The 26,707-nt window shown below is 42.5% G+C and overlaps 1 protein-coding gene across 4 annotated transcripts in view; it reads right to left on the reverse strand.

Moving 5' to 3' along the window:
• The window catches only part of PAX3 (paired box 3), a 132,547-nt gene that overhangs the window by 40,489 nt on the left and 65,351 nt on the right, over positions 1–26,707 (reverse strand). For 3 of the 4 annotated variants that reach the window (XM_006890277.1, XM_006890274.1, XM_006890275.1), the window contains exon 5: positions 6,585–6,790. In XM_006890277.1, the coding sequence (XP_006890339.1) occupies positions 6,585–6,790 (206 nt within the window). The remainder of the gene's footprint in view (positions 1–6,584; positions 6,791–26,707) is intronic. The other variant, XM_006890276.1, reaches the window with a different exon arrangement.

Here is a 26,707-nt window from a genome sequence, read left to right on the forward strand (position 1 = left end):
GACAGTCTCCAGCCAGGGACCTCTCCAAATTATTGAAAAGCAATAACATCAATTTAAGAACTAAAGTGCATGTTCACTTCAGTAGCACATACACTAAAAATCGGAATGATACAGAGAAGATTAGCATGTTCCCTGTGCAAGGATGACACGCAAAATCTCAAAGTGCTCCACATTTAAAACAACTAAAGTGCACTTGATTCAGGCTACAGTCTTTTTAATCACTTGCTGTGCATCTGAGAGCTAGACAATGACGAAGGATAACCGAAGAATCGATGCCTTTGAGTTGTGGTGCTGGAGAACAGTACTGAATATCCCATGGACTGCCAAAAGAACAAATAGGTATGTCGTGGAGAAGGTGCAGACAGGGTGCTCCTTGGAGGCAAAGGGGAGCTTCCTCTCACACACAGCAGGCATGTTGCCAGGAGATGCTATTCCCTAGAAAAGGGCATCACGGTGGCAGAGATGGAGGGGTGGCAAAAGAGAGGAAGACGCTCAGCCAGCTGGATTGGCACAATGACTGCAGCGAAGGGCTCGAGTGAGTGAGTGAGAGATTGTCAGGGAGGCACAGGATAGAACAGGGTTCAGATCCGTTTTTCATAGGGTGGCTATGGGTCACGTTCAACTCAACAGCACCTAAAAACAACACAGAACTTGGTGTGCAACCCTAGAAGTGAATCCTAATGAACTAATGCTGTTGCTGCTACTCAACTCCATCCCCTAGGCCACCAGAGCACCCCTAATAATAGGAGATGCTCATCAATATCCCACAACAGTGGCTAGACACAGGGAAACACTTTCCCAAAAAATGGCTGGATTCATCACAAATCTGTAAGTGGTTACTTGAGATACTTTAGGAGAAACAGTGAAAAAACAAGGAAGGAAGGGCATGTGAATTTTCTATACTTATTGTTTACTTTTTCTTTTTTAGAAACTTAAAACTACCCTAAAAACAATAAAGCATGTTAATTTACTCTTCTTCTTTGTTCACAAAACAAATAAAATGAACATTACCACGTCCCATAAATGTTTTCCAAATCAAAGAAAGCAAAAGACAGCTAGTATGAGGTGGTGTTTGTTTTTCTTCTTTTTTCCAAAGTGATACAAAGAAGTCTTGAAGACACAGTGGCCTATAAGGAGCTGGGTTTAAAAAAATACAGTGAAACAGAAAGCAAATCGTCACCTAGCAAATCTTGAGTACAGAGCTCAAGAGTTTTCCAAAGAAAGGAACTTAAAAGTTGCTTAAATGTAGGCCAAATAACTCCATAGGACTTTTCCTGAGAGAATCCGTGATTGGCAAAGGCTGGTTTGCCATAGCTGCTCATCTAGCTAGTTTTCTCTTCTCGTCTGGCCATCCCTGACTTCTGCACCTTCAAGAACCTACTGACACTCACTCACTCTTTGCCCTCAACTTGGACTTAATGCTTGGCTGAAGCTCCAGCAGGTTTTCAGAGGCTGTAAGTTGCACAAAAGGAGTTTGCCCATCTCTCTCCCTTGAAGCAGCTGAGAGATTTGAACCACATGCTCTTGGGTTACAAGTGGAACTCTCTACTCATTAGACGACCTGCTGGAACCTGGTAAGCGGACCGGGACGAGGGCGGTCACTGAAAGGAAAATATACTGAAGTGGCAAACTGAGAAGCAGCAGCTCTTCTCTCCCTTAGGCTTTGAAACTCATCAAAGATACAGCTAATATTTCTAACAAGAAAGAAAAACTTCTCACTGCCATCAAGTGGGAACCAACTCACAGCTGACCCTCCATCGGTTTCTGAGGCTGTAAACTGCACAGGAAGATTGCATATCCTTCTCCTGAGGAGGTGCCAAGAGATCTGAACTGCAAGAGAGGTGTTGCCTTTGGATTATGAACACAGCTCCCCAGGGACCACCTAACATACTAAAGCCTGGCTAATGAGGAGGAAAGGACTCCCAATTCATCTTTACTTGGAATCTCAGAACTGGTCAAGAAAAACTGGCCAGGATGCTGGCATCATCTCATGTTTACCTGAAAGGTATCCCCTAGAAAGCTCTGGTGACCTAGTGGCAAGAAGCTGTGCTGCAATTCTGAAGGTGCCTGGTTTGAGGCCACCAGATGCTCTGCGGGAGAAAGATGGGCAATCTCCTCCCATGTGATTGACTGCCTCTGAAAACCCGCCGGAGGGTAAGCTATGGGTCGGTTCCGACTCGATGATACGCAACAACGAGCAACAACAATTCAAAGCTTGTAAAAGGCATTCTCTGTATACTCAGTGTCAATTTTAGGTAATTCAGATTAAGATTGTTAGTAGCTTTAGTTCGGCTTGGCTCCACAATCAACACTCTTGGTACCAGCAGCCAGGAAATCAAAAGACAAATTGCACAGGGAGAGTCTGCTGTCAGGGACCTCTCCAGAATACTGAAGAGCAACCATGTCAGTCTGGAGACTAAGGTGCACCAGATCCAGGCCATAGTCTTCTCAATTACATGTTATGCATCAGAAAGCTGGACAATGACTAGGGATGATAAAAGGAGAATTGATGCCTTTGAGCTCAAGTGCTGAAAAAGTACTGAAAAACTATGGACAGCTAAGAGAACAAACAGGATCAACCTAGCTATAGACTAGACCATACCGGGGGCTTTATTTTCCTTATTATGGAGTGTTGGTGTTGTTGTTGTTGTTGGTGGTGGTGGTGGTGGTGGTGTTATGTGCCGTCGAGTCGTTTGTGACTCATAGCGACCCTATGTACAACAGCCCTAAACCCTGCTCTATCCCATGCCAATCTCATTGCCTCTGACACACCCATCCCGATTACCCCAGTCACCGAATCAATCCACCTCCTAGAGGGTCTTCCCCTCCTGCGCTGTCCCTCTACTCTACCCAGCATGATGTCCCTCCCCAAAGACCTAACTCTCCTTACAACATGTCCAAAGTATGTCAGACAAAGCCCCAGAATCCTTGCCTCCAAGGAGCAACCTGGTTTAATCCTCTCTACGATGAATCTGTTTGTTTTCTTGGCAGTCCATGGACACAGAGCCAAATATTCATACTTGTGTTAACTTGTGGACCATACAAATCTGTTAAGTTACTTTCAGTCAGCACTGGGCTTCCCTGAGACTCTCAAACTGCTGATGCTTCAAGAGTCTGAGAGTTTGTGCAGTGCAATCTGATAATGTTTGATTTGGAGGAAGGGGGCATTTGAGAAGAGGTTAAAAACAAAGGGCTCTTTCCTCAGTCAGCACTCATACTGGTGCAAATGCAGTAACATACACAAACACACAGAAATACAAAATACTGTGCACATATCTCCAGTGTCTGAGATCTCCTGAGGCGAGGCTATCATTTTCCTGCTGGTCCATAATCATCTGATCTCACCTCGTCCTGGGTTTTACATGATATAATAATAACAGAGCCTCAATAGGATTGCAGCAGGAGTTAAGTATCTTTTGTAAGAAGACATTTTTTAGCAAGTCAGCATCAAACCCCACATTTCTGACTCCCACTTAAGCATTATTTCCACAAATATCTTTCCTTCCTGTCACCCAATAACTTAGCAATTAAAGAAAAATGATTCTTGCCTGCTCCGTCAACTTCATAAACGGACTATTTTCTGAAGTTTCTGTCCCTCATAAATATTTATAAGTCATTCTTACCAATAAAATTGTGATGTTTGTGATTATTTGCCTAGTAATATCTTCCAAAAAGTGAGTTAGCCAAATAGTTTCTGATACAGAACAATTTTTAGACTGTGGACTCAGATGGGGCTGTGATAACACAACACAGTTACTGTCCAAACAGTTTTGTGAAACTCTGGAAAAAGACCTAAGTTATTTTAGCTTTCATCTCATCTCTTCTAGAAGTATTTAAAAATATTTTTCCTTGGGGGAAAGAGAAAAGGAGAGAAGATGTGGTTTGGGGTTTCTTGGTTTAATGTTCGCTTTTCCCAGGTGCCCCAAATTAAACAAACTCGCACTTTATGGCTATCACTCAAACACAGTTGACTCGGCTACTGCTTTCCCAGATCCTTCTAAAAACGAAAGGATTTTGTTCTGGCATTTTAATCAGTGATTAACTACTCTCTTCTTTTTCCTGCTGAGTTAGTAAGAGATCCATATGCTGGGTGTTCTAGGGAATTTGTCAGGCCGTAGATCATAGCTGTGGTGTGTGACATGATGGGTCTCAAGGGAGCCCAAGAAGCCATGAGGAATGTAAAGTGTCACTAGGTTAAAGCCACATTAAGACAGCTGTTACATTAATGAGGACTCTGCTTCGGAGAGGAGGTCAGCGTACGGAAAAATATGAAGCGCTCTTTATTGGATTGATCCCATGTCCGCTCAAAGTTAATGGGCCATTATTACCATCCTCTGACATTCACTGAGTCAGATGAGAATGCTGGGTTCTGTATAAACTAAAGGGTTTAAAAATGTCTTCTACACCACGTCTCCCCCTGTTTTTATCTGCAGACAGAGAGAGCAACACTAAGAGCTCACAGCACCTTCACCACCCTCCTTATTTGCTTCTGTTGAAGTAAATGTTTTTTGTGTTTATTATTATTATTATCATCATCTTAGATCAAAGCTTTCTCCTTGAACCTATCACAAGATCTCTTCACTTCCTCTTAACTCTACTATACTCTGCTGCCACTTTTAGAACATTCCTGTTACCTGCTTTTGTTATTTGTATGTTTACTGTCTTCCCTACACTAAACTGTAATTCCTTGAGAGAAAAGCCTTAAATCCACTTATCACTGCTTTATTCTCCTGGCACTGCAGTGATCACCAGGAAAATCAAACCGAAGCACACAATCTCTCTCACTAGCCGTGAGCAAGAAGTTGTTTCTGTAAAATTCTATAAAAATAGAAGTCATTCATGAGCTCCACAGGACAGATGATCCACTCTAAGGTAACTACCTACAGTACCTGGAGTTACACTGCTCAGCTGCTATCCAAAAAGGTTGGCCGTGCAAGCCCACCCGTTACTCTGTGGGATAAATATGTTGCTTCTTCCCTAAAAGTCTGCAGCATTGGGAACCGTGAGGGGAAGTTCTGTTCTATCCTACAAGGTTAATATGTATCGGAATCGACTCACTAGCTGTGAGTTTGGCGTTAGTTGGTAAAGTGCCCACTGACACACTGACTAGAAAATCTGTGTTCAGAAAGGATACAGTTCCATTAAGGTAATTTCTGAAGCTGTAATGAATTTCAAGATGCTCCCAGACATTTACCAGTACTGGTGGCATAGACTGGTAAGCACTAGCCCCCTAATCAAAAGGTGGATAGTTCAAACATACCTGGCAGTTGTACGAAGGGGAAAAAATTGGCAATCGGTTTAAAAAAAAAATTACAGCCAAGAAAACCCCACTGGGCGGTTTTATGGGTTGCTCTGAGGTGAAATCACCTTGATGGCATACAACGACAACCAAGACATTTATAATCTTTCACACAATGCTTTACTAGCTCGAGGGGAAGTATTGTCATTAAAAATGAAAATATTATTTTCTTGTTGTTGTTTGCCATAAAGTCAGAATGACTCACAGCTGACCCTTTAGCTATTTTAAAATCACAAGAGAGGAAATTGTTCATCTTTCTCCGACAGAGCAGCTAGTGGATTTGAACCGTGTGCCTTTGGGTTGGCATTGCAATTCTTTACTGCTAAACCACCTGACCATCCTCATTATTTTCTCTCTCTCTCTTTTTTTTTATTCTCTTACTCTAAAGTAACTTATTCTGTCAAAATAGACTTTTCTAGGGGGTTCCAGATACATTTTAAGAGTTAAAAAAGTAGTAATAACTCAAAACTATTTTAAAATAATGTAGCATTGTTGAAATGAAAAATAAATAAATTAAAATATATTTTTAAATGTAGCATCTGAAATACTTCTGGCTGATAAAATCCTTCAAGGACAGGATTTTGTCATAATTGACAACCATAGAAATGACATCTGTGAGGTCACTTACCTCTATCACTTAATACACACATAGCTTTGAACCACTCCTTAAATAGATTTAATTTCTATTCTCATCTATTGAGACAGTAGCAGTGTAACAGTTATGTGGGTTAAGTTTTGGGAGGGTTTTAAGCACTTTGACTAATGTCTGGCACAGAATAATCATTCATCATTTCTTTCCTATTACTCATATTCCTCTTTCAGAGTCCATGCAGTGACCGGTACACAATAAAGATTCCTGAAATAATGACACAGCATGAACTACATGCATGCACAAGATACTCATCTCCCAGTAAATTCTCCTAACCAAGTTCTAATGGTGTGTGTCCTCCTAAGTGTCATCCCTTTTGACATTCTTACTTTCTTTATTTAAAACATGCTTCAGATGATCAGTTTTATACCAACTGTCCTCAAGTTGATTCCAACTGATGAAAATCCCACGTGTGTGTCAGAGTCGAACTTCATCCCATAGAGTTTCAAGTGACTGATTTGTCAACAAGAGATAACAAAGTCTTTCTTCTAAAGGTGGCCCAGGATGGATTTGAGGTACCGAACTTCAGCACCCAAAAATGTCTATCCTCCGCAGGGACCCCCACACTCTATAAAAGAAGACACTTCCTTTTTGTGTCTGGAGTAGAACCAGGGTAGGGATGTTTGCTGCCTGTACCTGGACCCGGGCCTCGGTGAGCTTCGCCCGCTGGGCCAGCTCCTCCCTGGTATAGATGTCAGGGTAGTGGGTTCTCTCAAAAGCTCGCTCCAGTTCTTCAAGTTGCTCTGCCGTGAAGGTGGTTCGACTCCGGCGCTGCTTCCTCTTCAGCGGTAAGTCGGGTTCAGAATCGATGTCGGAGCCTTCATCTGACTGGGGCGCTGAGGCTAAAAGCACAAGAGAAAAAAGTGAACGACTCTGAATTTTTGAAAAAAGACAGTCTAACCAACTCATAAAGCAGCAAAACCTATCTAACATGCATCTTCAGTGTCTTCAATGTGATATCACATTACTGAATCATAGTTCAATTCTTCTGACCCCATTTCCCTGCCCCAGACTGAAATAATTGTTCTCTGCTATCCAAGTGTGTCAAGAATGAGCTCTTAGAAAACGGGGGATAGGCTTTATTTCATGCCTACAACCCCCATACTTAGCACTGAGTGAATACTCCGTTCATGCCAAAGAGTAGATGGCAGTTATTTTAGTGCCCGATACATTTTTCAGCACCTTCTGCATCAGGAAATCTGTAAACAAATATTTTAAACTCAAAATTGGCTCAATGTCTAAAAAAGAAATAATAATAAACATATGGTGCTGTCATGGTTAAATGTAGTCAAGTACAAATCATAGTGACCCTCTGAACGACAGACCTGAATCCTGTCCCACCCTGTACCATCTTCATCATCTCTGATCAACTCGAGCCCACTGCTCTGGTCACTACCAATGCACCTCATTGGGGGGTCTTCCTCTCTTTTGCTGAGTCCCCACCTTTCCAAGCATGATATCCCTTTCTAAGGAATAGTTTCACCTAGGATCCACATACATGTGTAAATGCTGAAACTCATATGGGGATGGGGTGGGGAGAAAGGTGGGCAATGACAATTCAGAGGTAGAATTCTCCTTCTGTGCAAGAAGCTTGAGTTCAATTTCTACCCACTGCACGGCCATCCCCAATTTATCAGGGAAAGGTTGTTGCTGTAATACTGATGTGGTTTCAGGGACTCTTCCAGCCAAAGACTGACTATGAAGCAAAGCCTGGCAACACACTTCTGATAATCAGTCAACAAGCACGCTAAAGATCAAACCCTACTGTGCTTGGCATGAAGGCAATATCACTGCTGTAAGAAGAATCATGTTTCTATTTAGCGTCTTATTGCCAGATGCTTGGAAATGCTTTCAAGAGAGTCTATGCACTGTTGATGTAAAGCTCAAGTGCAGCACCATGAAGACGTAGGCAGAGTCTAGTAGAGGGTCCCTAAACTCGGATTCAGAGTTCATTCTGCTGCTCAGGACCCTGCCTAACTTAATGAGTTTCAGAGTTCAACATCAAGAAAATCCAAACTGCTGGACAAACAGGCAACATCATCATAGATGGAGAAAAGACTGAAGTAGTCCATGATTTCATTTTATTTGAATCTCCAACTAACACTAGCAGTTGCAACTGTAAAGAAATCAAAAGATACAGTGCATTGGATAAATATGCTGTCAAGGACCTCCTTAAAGTGTTTAAAGTATAAAGCAAAGATGTCAGTTTAAAAACTACAGTGTCTCTGAACAAAGCCATAGTACTTTCCATATTCTGTTTCTGTATCATATGATGATGCGCCATGGAAGCCGGACAATGAATCAGGGAGACCAAAGAAGACTTGATGTTTTTGAAATGTGATGTTGCTGAAGAGTATTGAGTGTACCATGGACTGACAAAGGAGCAAAACACATTTGTACTGGAATAATTAGAGTTTTACTTAGCGGTGAAAATCGTGACATTCTACCTCACATCCTGTTGGCATGTTTTCAGGGGGCACCAGTTCTAACCTCATGTTGAGGAAACTGACGGGTCAGAGAAAAGATTACCCTCAATGATATGTATCAGCACAATGACTGCATCACTGGCCTTGAGCATGGCAGTGACTGTGAGAGTAACAGGGCACAGGGTGAGTTTTCCATATTTTGCTCCAAGGGTTACTATGACTCATAGTCAACACAATGGCACCTAGCAACAGTGGAAAATGAAACTGTAGTGGAAAATTTAAATTACCATGAAATTCAAGATGGCAACAGCAGATCACTAAACCAAGCCCTGAGCCCTTCAGAACATAGTACTGTGGACATCTGCCCATGACACTTTGTTATCTGTTATGTACCATTAAGTTGAAATCAACACATAGCTGACCCTCCTGAGGGTTTCCAGAGGCTATGTACTCACACAGGAGGAGACTGCCCATCGTTCTCCCCTTGGAACAACTGGTGGATTCAAACCGTAAACCACCAGAGACGTTGTTGTTGTTGTTGTTGTTATGTGCTAAAGTTAACTCCACAATAAGGGATATACCTTTAACTTGCTGGTCTGTCTGATACTTCTCTAAATCTGAACATTCACATTAAGACAGACTAGGAAGAAGGATTGGCCATCCACTTCTGAAATAGCAGGCCTCTGAAAACCCTATGTACAGCGAACACTTGATCGTTCTAATGCAAAACTTATACTTGGACCAGGAGGCAGTCATCAGAACAGAGCAAGGGAACACTGCATGGTTCAAAATTGGGAAGGGTGTATGCCAGGGATGCATCCTATCTCCATACCTTTTCAACCTATATGCAGAACAGATTATCCGGGAGGCTGGGCTCTATGAGGAGAAATGTGGGGTCAAGATTGGTGGACGATTTATCAACAACCTGCGTTATGCGGATGACACAACCCTGCTTGCTGAAACTGAAGAGGACCAGAAGCGCCTGCTGCAGAGTGTCAAGGACTGCAGCCTACAATACGGATTGAGGCTCAATGTCAAGAAGACAAAGATTCTCACCACTGGACCAATTGGCAGCATCAGGATGGATGGTGAATAGATTGAGATTGTACCAGAGACATATGCCCCTGAAAGTAGCCCTGGTCTGTCCTCTCTCTGCCCATGTTTTTCTTTGTTTTCATTGACCTCACACTTGCTCAGTCACTCGCTGCTATGGAGTCAGCTCACTGGGAGATGCCGCACTGAGGGTTAGCAGCTCAGCAGGCTCCAAATAGACAGCAGAACTCCTCGTTTTGGAAGGCTTGGCAAAATGCATGGTCTTTCCAAGACTCCTAATTCTCCTTCATGCTAAGTTCTAACTTAGCTCCATCCTATTGAACCTCCATTCCAGTAGATTTCATAAACTGATGTCATAAATTTCCAGCTGTCCCGTCTTTAAAGTCACATCTAGGGGGACAAGAAAGACAATATACAAACAAGAAGGGGATTGTCATTAGGATAATATCACTGAAGAAGGGTAGAATCAGAACACTAAAGAAGTAGTCACGGAATTAAAGGAAGAAGTGGGACTGCAGTCACATTGTGGACATAGATAAGAATGTTGTGGAAATGCACACCCATGTTTATAGCAGCTTTGTTCACAATAGCAAGGAGCTGGAAACAACCCAGGTGCCCATCAACAAACGAATGGGTAGAAAAGCTGTGGTATATTCACACAATGGAATACTATGCTGCATTGAAAAACAAGGAACTCATGCAATATTATTCAAAATGGGTGAGCCTGGAGGACATTATGCTGAGTGAAATATCTCAGTAGCAAAAGGATAAATACTGCATGGTGCCACTGCTGTAAAATGGCACTGATATCAGGGTTGAGGTAAGACTGAGAAAAACTGGATAAATTGTGAATACTGCACTGAAACAGATGAGGGAGAGAATAATTTAAAAGCGATATATGATAGGGTATTATGGTTATCACAGGAGTCTACAATTAAGGTTGCATAGTGGAATGTACTTGGGGCAGTGGGAGGGGTGCGGGGGGATTGTGTACCAGGGAGGAAGTGTTTCTTTTACTTTTCAAAGAGAGGAGTGAACTGCTGGGGTGGGGGTTAGGGCTGGGTGGAGAGAGAAGAAGTGCATCAAAGAATAAATGGAAATCCAAAATCTCGGTAAATGTTCATTAAAAGTATCAAAATAAAATTTTTAAAAAAGAATGTTGTGGAGTAAAATGTATATTAATTTCTAGGGGAAAATTAATCTGCTTTGTCATTCAAACAAACTATAATAAAAATAAAAGTAATTTTTTAAATTTTTTATTTTATTTCATTATTTGTGTGTGTGTGTACCGTCAAATCAGATCTGACTGGTACAGGAGGAGATTGTTCCTCCTTCTACAGCACAGCATCTGGTGGATTCAAACTGCGCACCTCTGAGATTGCAGTGCAGCTTCTTGCCACTAGGCCACCAGAGCTCGCCAAAAGTAAATTTTTAATATGCATCTAAAGTGATATATGTAGATATCATTCCCAGTTTACTAACATTTTAATACATCTATTTTTGAGGGGGGTTTTTTTATTCCTATGCAAGTATTCATATACATTGTGTTTCATTCATGTATATAGTGGGGATTTGTGTGTGTGTTTCATACTTTCCTTCACTGACATTATGTTTCATACAATTATTCCCATACATTGTATTTTCTAAAATAATCACCATCAGACTATGCCCACCATTACCCCCATCGTTTCAGGTACCCTTCAGATCTTTCCCATTTCCTTTAACTCCTCCCTCTGTTCACCAATGGTGCAACCCTGTGATTTCACCACCACCACCCATCCTCACCTCTCTGCTCCCACACCTTCCCTCCTTGGACCCCCTTAAACATTTTACTAGTTATCCTTCTATTTTTACAATAATGGTCTTATGCAGTATTTGTCCTTATGAGACTGAGTTACTTCACTCAGCGTCATGCTCTCCAGTCTCTCCCAAGTTTGTGGTATTTTTTGTAGTAATTGTTGCTCCTCAATGCTGCATAGTACTCCATTGTGTGAATATACCATAATTTCTCAGTCCCTATGATTGTGGTTGGACCTTTCGGCAGCTTTTATGTCCTTGCGATGGTAAATAATATTGATATGAACACTGGTGTACAAATTTCCCTTTGTATCTCAGTTCTCATTTTCTTGAAGTATATTACTAGGCATGGAATAGCTGAGTCATATGGAGTTTCTATAGTCTGCTGTTTTAAGAAATACTAAACTGACCTCTGGGTGGTTGTATGATTTTACGATCCCACCAATGTATGAGAATTCCAATCTCTCCACATCCTCTCCAACAATAACTGCTTGCAGTCCTGCTAAATTTTGCCACTGCTACTTGGGTGAGATGGTACCTCATGGTGGTTTTCATTTGTATCTCTCTTATTGCCAGTGATTTTGAGCATTTCCTCACGTGTCTGTTGACCATCTGAATATCTTTCTCTGTGAAAAGTCTTTCCACGTCTTTTGCCCATCTTGAAATTGGGTTATTAGTCTTTTTCTTGTGGAAGCACTGTAGGATTCTACAGAATTTTGTTATAATATATTTATATTTTTATTTCTACTCAGACCCTGTGAAACTGGGACATTACAGTATACTAATAATTCTTCATATATTATAAGGAAATATATACCTGCAAATAAATAATTGTCCATAAAAATCAAAAAAGGGTTATGATATATTATTATGAGGTATTATGATAGGCTGAGCGGCATCCACTTCCAAAAATGGCTTGCCTCCGGAAACTCTATGTATGAACAGTACTCAGGCTGTTCGTTCATAGGGTCGCTATGAGTCATCTACGACTCGGCGGCATTAAACAACAACAACAACATGTATTTATGCTACCCAATTTAACACGAAATGGTCTTATTTAGTGTAAACCTTATTATAGGATATTTTAGCATTAATCTAAAAATAAAGTTGATGGAATATTTAAAGGAGTATCAATGGACTAAAAAATATGCTATGTATTGCATATGGTGGACAGTGTTTGGTGGAGCTTCCCGATTAAAATAAGCTTGGAAGCAGGAGTGGCATCCACTTGTAAAATAGCTTGCCTCCAGAAAGTCTATGAACATGGAGAAATGACCAAAGTTGTACAAGTGTACAAGTCTTTCGTTCATAGGGGTCACTATGAGTCATCTATGACTTAACGGCACTTAACAACAACAACATGCATTGCATTATAAATTTCAAGTTACCAATGTAACTTAATATGTGCACATGTGGATAAACATAAGCCACAGTAAATGAATCATAATTTGTGCATAATTGTTGAGTATCACGATCACCCGCTAAATCTCATTAGTGCTTTGGCCCAAGAACTTGTATTTCTAACTTGTTTCCAGGTGACTCATACCAACAATACTGATTAGGAACCACACTAGATTTCAAGTTTAATTCTTTTCCCTCTAAAAATACCCAACTACAATACAATACTTCCAGCAACAACTTAGCAAAAACAAGTCACGTTCACTTGTGTCTTTTCAAGATATAACAACATGACCCCCAAGAAAGAAAGCATTTCTTTCCCCCTAAGAAAACGGTAAGTTCCCATGAAATGTTTTGCTTCCACACTTCCAGTTTCGATTGCCCTCTGCCCTTTCTCAAGTCAATTCAGGTGAAAAACAACTGCACTTAAGGGCTCACCAAAAGTTTTCATTGCTCGTGAAAACTCTAGACCTTTGGGCTTTCTCTTCCTATGATCCCATTAGTCTAAGACTATGTGGAAATTTTCATGTTTCCTTTGGGAGTCTCCAGGGTTATTAAATCCTCCCAAGTAAATATGATGTGCCGTACACTGTCAGGTCAATTAATCAAAAGCAGCTCTAGCTGCTGCAGAAAAGGCCTGCTTAGATTTATGATTAACAGCTAGAGGTGGTCCAAACCACTGTGTTTCACCTTGACAATCAGCATTCCCAAGAGTTAAACTCTGTGTCCTCAAAGCCTTCCTCTCCCCTTGGCACTGCTGGACCCTTTAGTCCCTCTGCCTAATCACCACAGTTCCAATGAATGAAACCACAGAATGAGAGGACTTTGTCTATACCCATCGAACATCTTTAAAATGGGAATTCTGTCCTTTCAAATATTCCAGAATCTCATTTGAGGAACTGCGAAGTCCTGTGAATCTCCAAAAACTGTTGTTGTTGTTGTTGTTGTTGTTGTTGTTGTTGTTGTAGCTGTGTGCTGTCAAGTCACCTGTGATTCATAGTGATCCTATGTACAACAGGCCTAAACCCTGCTCTATCCTGTGCCAATCCCACTGTCTCTGACACACCTACCCCCACTACCCCAGTCACTGTATCAATCCATCTCATCAAGGGTCTTCCTCTCCTGTGCTGCCCCTCTACCCTCCCAAGTATGATGTCCCTCTCCAAGGACTGGTCCCTCCTGACCACATGTCCAAAGTACAACAAATGAAGCTTCAGAATCCTTGCCTTCAAGGAACAACCTGGTTTAACCTTCTCCAGGACGAACCTGTTTGTTTTCTTAGCAGTCCATGGTATAGTCAATACTCTTCTCCAACACCACAGCTCAAAGGCATCAATTCTCCTTCTATCCTCCCTAGTCATTGTCCAACTCTCTGACGCATAACAAGTGATTGTGAAGACCATGGCCTGTATCAGACGCACCTCCGTCTCCAGAGTGACACCATTGCTCTTCAGTACTTTGGAGAGGTCCCTAACAGCAGACTTTCCCATAACAATACGTCTTTTAATTTCCTGGCTGCTGGTGCCAAGAGTGTTGACTATGGAGTCAAGCAAACTAAAGCTGTTAACCTCAATCTCTTCACCATCCATCCTGATGCTGCCAATTGGCTCATCGGTGAAAATCTTTGTCTTCTTGACATGGAGCCTCAATCCATATTGAAGGCTGCAGCCCTTGACCTTCTGCAGCAAGTGTTTCAGGTCCTTCTCAGTTTCAGCAAGCAGGGTTAAGTCATCTACATAATGCAGATTGTTGATGAATCTTCCACCAGTCCTGATGCCACACTTCTCCTCATACAGCCCAGCCTCCTGGATAACCTATTCTGCATACAGGTTAAAAAGGTATGGATTTTCTGGGGAATATAAACAAGTTTTCCAAAGAAGACTGTTGTCTTAAAAAGAAAAGTGAGGAACTACCAAAAACTAGTGCATGGAAAGATTCAAATGATCTAAAGTCCAATGATGTTGTCGTTGTTGTGTACCATGGAGTTGGAAGTGAGCCACAGCTGACCCTCCAGCAGGTTTTCAGAGGCAGTTAATTGTATGGGAGGAGACTGCCCATCCTTCTCCCTCAGAGCAGCTGGTGGCCTCGAACAACATGTCTTCGGGATTGCAGCACAGCTTCTTGTCCCTAGGCCACCAGCCTTTACCAGCAGAACTAAAATTTTCTTTTACAAATTAACGAAACACTACTTCTGTTTCTAGACTGTTTACTCAAAAGCATTCTAAAGGGTGCAACTAAATGGAAAAAGAACCATCCAGTATTTCAGAAGACAGACAGGAAATTATTTGTTTGATTTTTCCACTGAAAAATTATCTGAACCAACTGCCCATTTCTGGCCTTATGAAGCCCACAGTCTCACAAATTAATTCTAACTCTTTCTCATCTCTAAGCCCCAAAAGATGTGGGCATAAAAATACATGAAGTCAGCAGTTCAAGATGAATCTATCCATTAGGGTAAGCTATTTCTAAAGATTAAATGCCAAAGACCTTTCTCCAGTTTAGAGAACAACTCTTATTTCTTGTACCATCCAATAAAAATGAAGTTCCTTATTTGCATAAAACTTGACTCAATATTATCCTACTCATGAATCAATCTGTTTTTACCAAGAACAAGTCCAGCACTTAAATGCCCCTTGGCTAGTGCAGAAGAGACCATTTTTGGGGGTTAATCTATTTTACACACTCAACTTTACTCAAGCTACTAGAACAAATGAGATACTAACTATGGAAAATCTCATTTCATTGCTAAATGCTACATAGAAATAAAAATTTATTCATTTCATTTCAGACAGCTCAACTAAAAGAAACGATCTAACGGGATATCTAACGCTGTGAGCTGGCATCTGTAAACAGCATTAGCATGCCAGTTACCTAAATGAGTTAATAAATTACCTGGATAAGGCAGCTAGAAAGAGTATGATCTTGGTCAACTTTTTCTATTGTCCAGTCTTCATATTACAGGATGATTTTCAATTCTACCTAATTTATACAATCATAGCCTACACATGTCTGCATCAATAAAATTTGCTTTATTAATCCATTAAATAGAGATTGCTCCAAATTTTAAATGCCAGTTGCAATTTCATAAGAATATCCATATTAATGCATAGTATATGGCTTTCGAAATATTTGTTCCCAGTCCATGTTCACATCAGATTTAAAGCACCCTGACTGCTCACAAAACACCCTTCTCACCTCTTCTTGTCCTTGTACATTAGTTTAACTCAGTGTCATCAATGCCTGAGACTCCCTGCATCATTTCCCTCACTGCCACCATTGCTACCACTAATCCTGAATTTTTAAAAGCCTTCCAGAATCGATGACATTTGTAGCAGTATTACAATTGGATCATTTTTGCATACTAAATCTTCTTCCAACTGAGTTCAATTCAAATGAACATGTACTGATTCTATATTTCAGGAACGCTTTTAAAACAAGAAAACAGTAAAAAACAAACTACTTGCCAGGATGTTGGATAGATCTATCTGTTAAGGAATGAAAATAGTCTGTGTGACCACTTGCAGTTCCAAATGAACCATCACAAACCTTAGGTCCTAACACTCAGAATCTGTGTGGAACCTTCCACTGACGACAAGCAGGTAAACAGACCTTTTATTTTATATCTTTTTAACTTTTTTTTTTGGCATGTTTTTAATATAAGACATTTAAAGACATCTTAATGGAAAGCTATCAAGACCCGTAATGCTGCCTCTATTTTTAAAAAATAAAAATGCTCCAAACATACTGAGATAATCTTAACTTGGTCAACAGAAAATTCAGACTGGGAACGGGCGAAGTGTCACTGCTCATTACCATACGTGCATGATTGAACCCTGTTTTCTACAAAAGTTCATTTCATCTTTTCATATCTCAGATTAATTACAAATTTTCAGAGTGAAATTGTTCACAAACCCAAATGATTTCACATTAATTCCCAAGATTGAACTTGGTAAAATGTACACGATTGGTTTAAAATGGGGGGGTGGGAGGTGTGAGGGGGATCACAGATAAAGCCGCCATCATACTCCACAGGATTACAAATTCTTCCTTCGGAAAGAAAATCAAAACGGGGCGAGGGGAGAAGGCAGAAGCATTACCACTGGTAGGCGCACCATGAAGTTTAATTAAAGAAAGAATTACAGAATTAGAGTGGATGTCTTTGTCTCTTAACCCCTTGTGACCTATTCTGTGGCCTCAGGAAATACTTCATCCTAGTTAACGCTATTACACATGAAATCTTGCCTCAATTTTATAGGGATTTAGTCACATGGAATTCTATAATTATTGGTTTCCAGACCATTATCATTCAGAGATGGGGAGACAGGCAAGAAATGGAGAAACAAAATCTTTCCACAGCATGAATTTGGCGCATTGTCTTTCTTCTCAGCAAGAGCTTCCATTTGAACAATTAAAGAATCAAAACAGGACAATCGTTTAAACTCTGTGTTTGCCCCATATATATGTATAAAACAAGGCAGTTTCTAGGGAGGCGGTGGGGAGCTCTCTCTGCCCCTCCCCTGTCCCCCACGTCTGAGGCTGGGCTCCCTGACTGAAACTCTCTGTTCCTTTGCTCCAAGACAATTTCATAGCAAATCAGATGCTCTCTCCCTCCGTACTAATATTTCTGAGCTACGCTTGTCAACATTTTCACTCAAAGCTGTTTCACTGATAAAAGAACAACAAACTCTTTTCTTCTTGTTATTCCTCAGAAGGTCTTTAAGAGATCAACTCAAAGCCTGATGCACCTATTTTTGGCTAATCGTAGCCGGTCTCCAGTGCTGGTGTGTTTGCCATTCAACACTAAGGGCACACGGACAGCTAACTGCATCCTGATCTCAGAGTGGCCTTTTTACACCGAGGAAGACGCGAGTCACCCGCCCATGTTTACTCGGGTGAACGCCGAGTGGAGCAAAGCAAGACTGATATTCCCTCACAGGCCCCGAGTAAATGACAAATGACATTTTCCCTTTGTGATCTTTGGGATTTTTGTTGACTTATTGGGAGGCTTTTGTTGGATCCCAAGAAATGGCCTGTGGCTGAGGCCTATTCTGGCGATTTCCACGCTCCATCTGTGGAATCCATCAACGGGGCATTTATTCGCATTCAGGGCTCTGACACCTGCCTAGCAGGACAGAGGAGACACAAAGAAAGCCAGAGTGGATGAGAAAGGGGAGGTTGGGTTCCGAGGGAGGGGCCGGGGGAGGTTGGAATGGATGCACAGTAGGGGTTAATCCAAGCCAGTGCAGACCCCTCACCACCTGGAAGCTTCTCTCCCACATTAATTCACCAGCTCACAAGGAATCAGGGCCTTTTTTATTTTTTTGAAGTGTTTTAAAAACACTTTTAAATCATCTCTGTGCTGAGACTAGTAAAGAGATAACTTAACCAAAATAAAATATTTGGCCACCTAGCAAACAACGAATTCAACTCTCCAGATAATTGACCCAGAACTGTGGATGTGGAGTGTGTTGGTTTGCTGGCCAATAAGCAGAAAGCGGGGTTTCCCAACTAACCAGCAGAGAGCTGGGGGCCACTTCTCCCCCAGAAGTACAGCCACACAACCTTCTTAGCAAGTGTGAAAAGGTAGGGCGATTGGTGGCAAGCACAGAGCCAGCCTGGCCCATGGGGAGGTTTCTACTTTTAAAAATGGGAGTTCAAACCAACTAAAATAGTCGACAATTTACATTTGAGTCCTCCACTTTTCAACGGAAAAAAAAAAAAAGGCTATACGAGATTCACTGTTGTTGTTGTTGATTGCCTTCATAGAGACCCTGTGAACAAAAATCCTGAAGCCTTTCTATAACCATCGACATTTGTCAGAGTTCATCGTTTCCATAGACGTGTGGTTCAGGAAGTGGATACCACTCCTGTTTCCAAATGAGATTCAAGAGACAACAGTTAATACAAAGCACAGAAAAGACACCTGGGGGCCGTTAAGCAGAAGTTAACAGGAGTGAGAGGACCAGAACAGAGAGGTGGGGATGGGGACACCTGTAGAAGGTGTTGGGTGGCAGCATGGTTGGTCAATCGTGTTTTTACTTTAATTAAAAGGAACACTATTCAGATCTGATGAAGCCCCGCCAGGCCGGCCCTGCCCTCCGTCCCACCCAGCAGACCCCAACACCAGGCTGGGCCCAAGAAGTAAGTAACTGGAGTGCTGTTCCCTCCCCTCTGACCCAGGCTTCCCTCCCAGCCGCAGGCTCCCAGCACGGGGTCATTAGAGGGAAAATAAGCTCCTGCCAGGTTGGTGCTAATCAAAATAGCACAAATAAACCCTGACACTCAGCAGCCCCCTGAGTGCCCGCGCCCTGGGAGGAGATACAGATTGGTTCTGAATATGGCAGGCTGTGAGGGCAGCTCAGGGCCTGAGCTCTGCTCTGGAGTCATTGGAAACGGACTGTGTAGACAGTTGGTGTTTATTTAAGATAAGGGCTGACAAGCCTGGGCAGAGGGCACTGCCACCGGGCTGCCTCCGAGGTGTAGAGCTGCCTGGCCCTCACTCACCCCCATCTCCTAAGACTCCAGTCATCCTCTCCCTTCAGAGAGATCTCCATCCACCACATGACAGCCCCCACCATATCCTTAGTCATATGCAAGGCCCTCTGTTTGGAACAACAGGCCTACAATGCAGCCAGGGGAAAGACACTTTCTCTCCCATGAATTTCCATTCTACTAATAGTTTTCTTTGAAGAACTCTGGTGGTGCAATAGTTTAAGTGTCCAGCTGCTATCCAAAGGGTTGGTAGTTCAAACCCAACCAGTGGCTCTACAGGAGAAAGGCTTGGTTGAGCTCTTCTTGTTTAAAAAACAACAAAACAATGTTTTAAACCATTGCCATCAGCTCATAAGGTAGGTCAGACCTGCCTGCGTGCTTTAACCACTGCATCACCATGGTTCCCCCAAACCCAAAGGAATTCACCATCCATTTTGGTTGGCGGGGACCCTCTGTTGGGTTTCCAAGCCTATAAATCTTAAAAAAAAAAAGGAGCCTGCCCATCTTTCTACTAAGAACTGGCTGTTGTTGTTGTTTTATTGTTGTTTTGTTGTTACTGTCAGCCTTGGAGTCAGGACCGACTCAGAGCTGACCCTCCAGCGGGTTTTCAGGGGCAGTAATCACACTGAATGAGATTGCTCCTCTTTCTCTCATGAAGCAGATGGTGGATTCAAACCTCCTGCCTTTGGGATTACAGCACAGCCTCTTACCACTAGGCCACCAGAGCTCCTCTAGGGAGCAGCTAGCTACTGGGTTCAAGCTACAGGCCTTCAGAGGCCCACTGCACCTCCAGGGCTCCGACATTCTCGGAAAGCCCTGAGGAGTGGTTCTATCTGGGGTCACTCTGCATCGGGACTCTACTGGATTTAGTAAATGCATTCGCCAAGGTGTTAAAAGTAAAATACTCTTGTGTCTTCCAAAGTCCGAAAGGGGACTTAGGGGAGTGGGGGCGGGTCTTGCCATTGAGTTGGAACAGACTCACAGCTGGCCCTGTGACAGGTTCCGAAGGCTGTCCATCTCCTGGGAGAGACTGCCCATCTCTCTCCCTGTTAGCTTCTGGAGGGTTCGAACCACCAGAGAGGGGGCCACAGTAGGGTAGCAGCCCAACATTCCACAAGGCCACCAGAACTCTCAGCCTTCTTAGCCAGTCTATTTTGAGGCTTGTGCCCATCTGAGTCTGAAAGTAGCTGTGTGTGTGGCAGTCTTTTCTTTCCCAGCATGAATCATCAGAGAAGGATGAGGTCACATTTACTGTCCCCACATCCATGCTCACCTAAAATTATTTCTAGCTTAGAAACAAACAAACAAACAAAAAGTAATAGCTTTTTAAAACTCCACACTTAGTGTCACCACAGTCTTTCAAAGAGAATAAAGCCCCCAAGAAAAATGTGTCAGTATTCAATTAGGCAAGCTGATTAGTTAACTAATTAATCAGCTAACAGCCTTCTAAGAATAGGCTCCCATGATCAGGACGTTCCCGCCTCAAGAGCTTAAAAGTCAGTCATAATTAAAAGGAAAAGCCAGGCTATTCGTCTTGTTAAGTAAACGTCCCCAGTCTAAAAGCAGGCAGCTAAGTTCTCCTGTCCTGGGGTTGGATGAACTGCTGAGAGTAAAGAGAGGTAATTTGCACACTGAAGGGGAACAGGGAAACAGTAGTTCTCCTAAAAGGAACAGGGCCAAGTGACGTTTATTTACAATTGCCAAGAGAGAGGCCATTATTGACCATATGTGGCACAATTGCCCTCTTATCACGGGCTGGCCATCACGTCCTTAGGGAGCGTTAATGAACTGGGTAATGGGGCTGCTGACATGTGTTCCCCAAACAAAACAATAGGAAGAAGAGACAAATGAACATTTTATTTGCCAATCAGAGTAAGTTCGGCTTTTCACAGAGCTGCCGCTAAGTAAGTGGCTGAATACATAAAACAGTGCATTGAGAGCCGGCAGATGCAGACACAATAATGGTTAACTGACAGCTTATGGCCCATCTGTGCTTAACATTTTGTTAAAGAAATCACTTGACTTGCTAAAGAGGTAAATCATACAGCTGCCCCAAGTGCCGCAGTATAAGAGATAAATCATTAGCTAAACTGTTTCATGCTTAAAATGACAATGCTCATTAACGGGTACGTTGGGACATTTTGTCAGCACAGCGTGACACAGTTCTGACTGAGGAAAAGTGTGACAGCGTCTAGAGGGCCAATGGAATTGAGTCAGGAGAGGAGGAGAAAGAGCGCGGCAAATAATCTGAACTAACAACAGGCATTTTTAATCTCTCCCAGTGAAATGTGCGTCTCTGAGATGTTATGAATGAAAGAGAAAAAAAGCCCATGAAATAGAACATCAGATCACGGGCTGCATAGTAATTAGGTACCTTTCTTCATCTTATATCTTACTCATTCACCAGTGCAGATCTTCAGAAATGCCTCATCCTCGGTTGATTCTCATTAATTACATCAATACTATCAGGTCAAAAAAACAGGTTTTAAAAAAAATAAATAAATAAAATCTTGGCTTTTTTTAGAAACATACATTCCTCTTTAGGAGGAAACACTGTTACTAGTAAAAGAAACTCCTCCTGTGCAAGCTGGACTGTGTAAGCAGATGGCGCCTCTGCTTCTGCCATTGCGACTGAGTTTAAACCACTCTCGTTGTTATTGTTGTTTTGGCTTTTTGGTTCACTTGTGGCTCACCCACAAGGAAAAGAACTTGTCGCTGAAATTGCAACTGTGTAAACCGATTACCTAGAGAGAAGACGTGGCATTCAAAGGGCCTCTCTTGCGGTGGGTCCTTCACCAACCTGATCAAAATTCACATCATCATAATCGTAATCATTATGCAAAGACAAGGAAAGTTGTTTTGCACAAACCTATTAACCACCTAAACACAGACAAGCTCTTTGCATGCTGTATGTGCACATCAACCTCCACCAGCACCAAAACCTTTTTAGAAGGGAGTATTCAGTCCCATTCTACAGATGAGAAAAGCGAGGCCTAGAAGGATGTGTCCTACCCAATCCATGAGAACTTAGAGGCACTACCCGAACATAAGCTCTTATTAGCAGTGTCATTGAGGAGGGAGGGTTGATAGGGGTTAAAAGAAAAATTGTGGCCGATCTCCTCACATTGTGTTGTTGTTCTTCCTGGTCTACAGTGCCAAGACTCAAATGTCACAGTCAACCCAGTAAATCAGTTGTGAAAACATGACCATAGAAGTGGAGTCATATGTTCCGCTGTGGTTAGTGTACGTAAAAATTATGATATATACAGTCACTGAGAAAGCATTGTGGCCATGAAACCTAAGCCTTGGCTATCTTTACAGGACGTTAAAGAGACACAATGTGTTCAGCAGGGCTTATGACAGAATTGTCGGAGACAAAGAACAACCTTGCCCCCATCTTCATTTTCCACTCTGCAATAATTTTTGCTCGTCTGTGTATAAGTTGTTTTAAAGTCAACAAATAAATGATGTCTCAGCATCAGAAAGAGGTGCCAAGCCACACAGAGAGCTCTTCAGGGGGTAGAAAACAGTAGAATGATCTTGCCACCCTTATTAAGACAAGATTGCCCAAAGACACGCAAAAACAAAACTCTCCACAACTATAATTCTGCCAGGATTAGCATGACGGGAGATATGTGGAAAACAGAAGAAAGGCAGAACTAAAGGCAAAGTTAAACACTACGCTTTCCATGCCAGAGTCTACTTAGGGGGTCAAGAACGTAAATGACTAAGAGGACTGAAATGCCAGGGCCGGGCATTTACAAGACTGGACAATCATCGGAAGGAACTCTAGGCCAATCTCTCAATTTCACAGGTGCCTTAAGTCCAAAAAAAGCAGGTAAGGTTACCCCAAATCACACCTCCTTTAACAAATACTTCCTGGGTGCCTAGGATGTGGCAGGTATTGTCCTAGGCAGCAGGTTTCAAAAATTCATGATACAAGGAGACAAAAGTCAACACATAAAGCTCAGGTCTTGTACTTTCTAACCCCAGAGCTCTTACCACAGAGGCAAAGGAAAGTGACAGGGTGCAGCCAGGCATGCTTCCCAGCAACAGAAAGGCCTAAGACTCTCTCAGAGTAGAAAACCATAACCACAGTGTTTACTAAGTACCAGTGTCACAGAGGGTGAGCACAGAACCTTTCACACAAAAAATCAAAAGCGCCTGAGAATGTTTAAATTGATGCCTCACCTCCAGCATTTCAAGATAATTTGTTTGCTTCACACTTTCTGTTGGGCAGAAGGAAGAAGAAAAAAAAAACAAAAAAACAAGAGGACATGGGAAAGTTGTTTGGAAAATCCAAATCTTATCTGGGCCAATTAAGGCTTGTGGGAAGATAGATAGAAAGAGGACACATGTGAACATAAAAGAAAGAAGAAACTTTCCCTGAAGGCAGCTGAGAAGTCTGAGCTGAAACCTGTGTGGTAACTAAGTTAGTGGCAACATGGAGATCATGACGAAAAAGCCCACATCAAATGCCCTGCTGGGAGGAACATCCCGCTAGAGCCTAGAGGAAGGGGATAGTGAACGGGCAGGGTGGGAGTCATGATGCCAGCCTAGGAGAAAAGGCTTTCAGTTACCTTCACATCCCCCCAAAGGAGCTCAGGAGGAATCAGCAAGTTAGCGGAGAGGACTCAGTAGATGGGATGAGTGACGTTACTGCCCTTTAACACTGCCCGATGACCCAATAAGCAAAGCTGGCACTTGCTTCCTTACTAGCGAACAATTTCATTTTTAATTTTCAACACAGCAAAAATTGTGCTTCACCAAAACCCACACGAAATTAGTAGAGCCTGCTACTTTGTGAAAGTCTGTCTCTTCTCTGTGGGGCCAAGTGTTGGCCTTCATTGAACTCCAAGTGTGAAAACCAAAGGACTGGGCCACAGGGGAGGTCACATAGAACGATGGACGGCCTGGAGCTCTGGAGACAGGCCAGCCGATGAACAATACCCACTTGGCCACACGCTCTCTGTTTTAAGGTGAGCTGCCTCACCCTTGGAACCAGTTCTTTCATCAATAAAATGGCATTAAGATCACCTGCTTCAAAGTGTGAGCATAAGGATCCAGGAGGGGTGGGAGAGGCTGGAAGCAGAAGAATGTGGATGTGCAGGGCAAAGAAGGGATTAATCATTGGGTTGTACAATTTGATGGGTGGAAGAGTGAGGGGAAATTGAAAGAATTTGTTCAAAGTTGTATTTGGATTTTGTAAATAAACTAGTAGAAAAATTTAAAAAAAAAGGAACTCTCATCCAAGTGGCATCCACTTCCTAAACCACATGCCCAGTGGAAACTCTATGAACTTGGTGAAACAAAAATAGTTCTAGAAAGGCTTCAGGCCCTTTGTTCATAGGGTCGCTATGAGTCATGCTCAACTCAATGGCAATCAACAAAAACAACAATAACTCATTGTTGAGTCAGCAGCACATCACAGCTGAGGCTCCGCAGGTTTCCAGAGGTGGTAAATCACATGGAAGGAGGCTATCAAGCTTCCTCCTGAAGAGCTGCTGGTGGATTCGAGCCTCTTGCCTCTGGATTGGCAATGGAACTCCCTCCAGACTACGCCACGAGAGCTCCTATTGTAAAGAAAGACAGGAGACTCTTTATAATACACAACAAATTCTGACACAAGGCATGTTCTCAGCAAGTGCAGTTCCTTCTATATCCCTTTCTCTTTTTGTTCCCAGCTCTACCAGGTAAAAAAAGAGTAATGTAAGAATAACGCTTTCTATAAATTCTAAGACTGAGAAAGAAACCCCACCAACAGAACTTAAAAGATGTATAAGCACTGTCCAGTCTTCCATCTCATTCCTTGTCTAAAGACTTTGCCTGTAATCATTCAGAGTATGTATCTTCTTAAAGATCCTCAAACTAGCTCTGTACCTAATTCTCTTAAAAATCCAGACTGGAAAGCAAAGTTTCTCAGTTCCACCTGGCCAAGATGCAGGGCTCTCTGTGGAACCAGTGATTAAGGTAGCTAAGAAAGTAAATAAATTCTGTGCTCCCAAATCCCTCAGGGGCTAAACAAGAACCTAACAGAAATCAGGCAGCCAGCCTAAAAGAAATTAAGTCTACTTGGCCTCTCCTTTATGCCAGCATTCATTTAGATTTTCATGGGAATCTGTGTGTATGAGAGACTAACTACTTTTGCTTGGAGGCAAATTCTCATCTTCTTTTGCATCTACTGATATGGATGTCTACAGGCCAAATTGAGTATCCACCAAAGCTCATCATCTCACAGGGTTTCCAGCACTGGACTTTTTACAGAAGCAGATTGCCACACATTTCTCCTGGGGGAACACTAGTGGATTCAAACCAGCAACCTTTCTGTTGCCAACTATGTGTTTAACCATTTATCTCCAGGCTCTTAGAGGAATTCTAGTCTTGAGCACTTCAGTATCTCTTTTTTATCATCTTTACTAGTGTCTCTACAGACAATCCAAAGAGCTCAGGTTGCCAACTTCAAAAAGATCAAAATTATATCAAGAAATTGTTCAGTAGCAAGCAGCCATATGAACTACTGGATAACTGCTGGCTCTCCGTGTTGCCTTACCAGGAATAGTCTTGCAGATCTTTGTAGAAAGAAGAGCATGCAAGTGATTCAGAGGGTGAAGGGATAAGAGAAGGTAGTGATGAAGAAAGGAGGGGAGAAAAGAGTAGGACAGAAGGGAGAACAGGAGAGAGGAGAAAAAGAGATTTCATTTTCCTTAAAGAAGAGTATTAAAACTATGCAGCCATAGGGAGCTCAGGGAGCCTGTGAGGAGGGAGTCACGTTACCAACCAAAGGCAGGCGATTCACATGCATCAGCTGATCCAAGAGGGTAAGGTGTGCAGCCTCCTTGAGCACCTGACAGCCTCTGAACTTCACCCTCTGAACCAGGGGACTGAGCTCAGACGTCATGTACCTCACCCTCTGAAAGCCGCCAGAGGGTCAGCTAGGAGCGAGGGGCAAGGTGGTTGCTAAACTAAGAGAAAATGGTTTAAATGTAGGCATCCCTTTTCCCACAAATCTCTGGCGACAAGTCTTTTGGAGTCAGGAAATTCTATCTGGAGAGACGTGGAATAGAGTGAGGGTTTAAAAATGTGTCCCTATCTTTGATAGTTTAGAATAAAAGACTCCTTGAGTGAGACCCAAGAGAGCTCAACCCACCCTCCCCTCATTGACAATGCTGACTGTAACCCGCCCTCCCCTCAGATGCTGACTGTAACCATCTTCCCTCAGTGGCCATGCTGACTGCAACCCACCCTCTCCACAGTGACGATGTTGACTGTAACCGCCCTCCCCTCAGTGACGATGCTGACTGTAACCATCTCCCCTCAGTGATGATGTTGACTGTAACCATCTCTCCTCCATGACGATACTGACCGTAACCACCCTCCCCTCAGTGACGATGCTGACTGCAACCATCTCCCCTCAGTGACGATGCTACTGTAACCATCTCCCCTCAGTGACGATGTTGACTGTAACCATCTCCCCTCAGTGACGATGTTGACTGTAACCATCTCCCCTCAGTGATGATGTTGACTGTAACCGTCTCCCCTCAGTGATGATGTTGACTGTAACCATCTCTCCTCCATGACGATACTGACTGTAAC

This window comes from Elephantulus edwardii, unplaced genomic scaffold (assembly GCF_000299155.1).
Source record: "Elephantulus edwardii isolate Elephantulus edwardi_28Jun2011 unplaced genomic scaffold, EleEdw1.0 scaffold00087, whole genome shotgun sequence".
NCBI classification, from domain to species: Eukaryota; Metazoa; Chordata; class Mammalia; order Macroscelidea; family Macroscelididae; genus Elephantulus; species Elephantulus edwardii.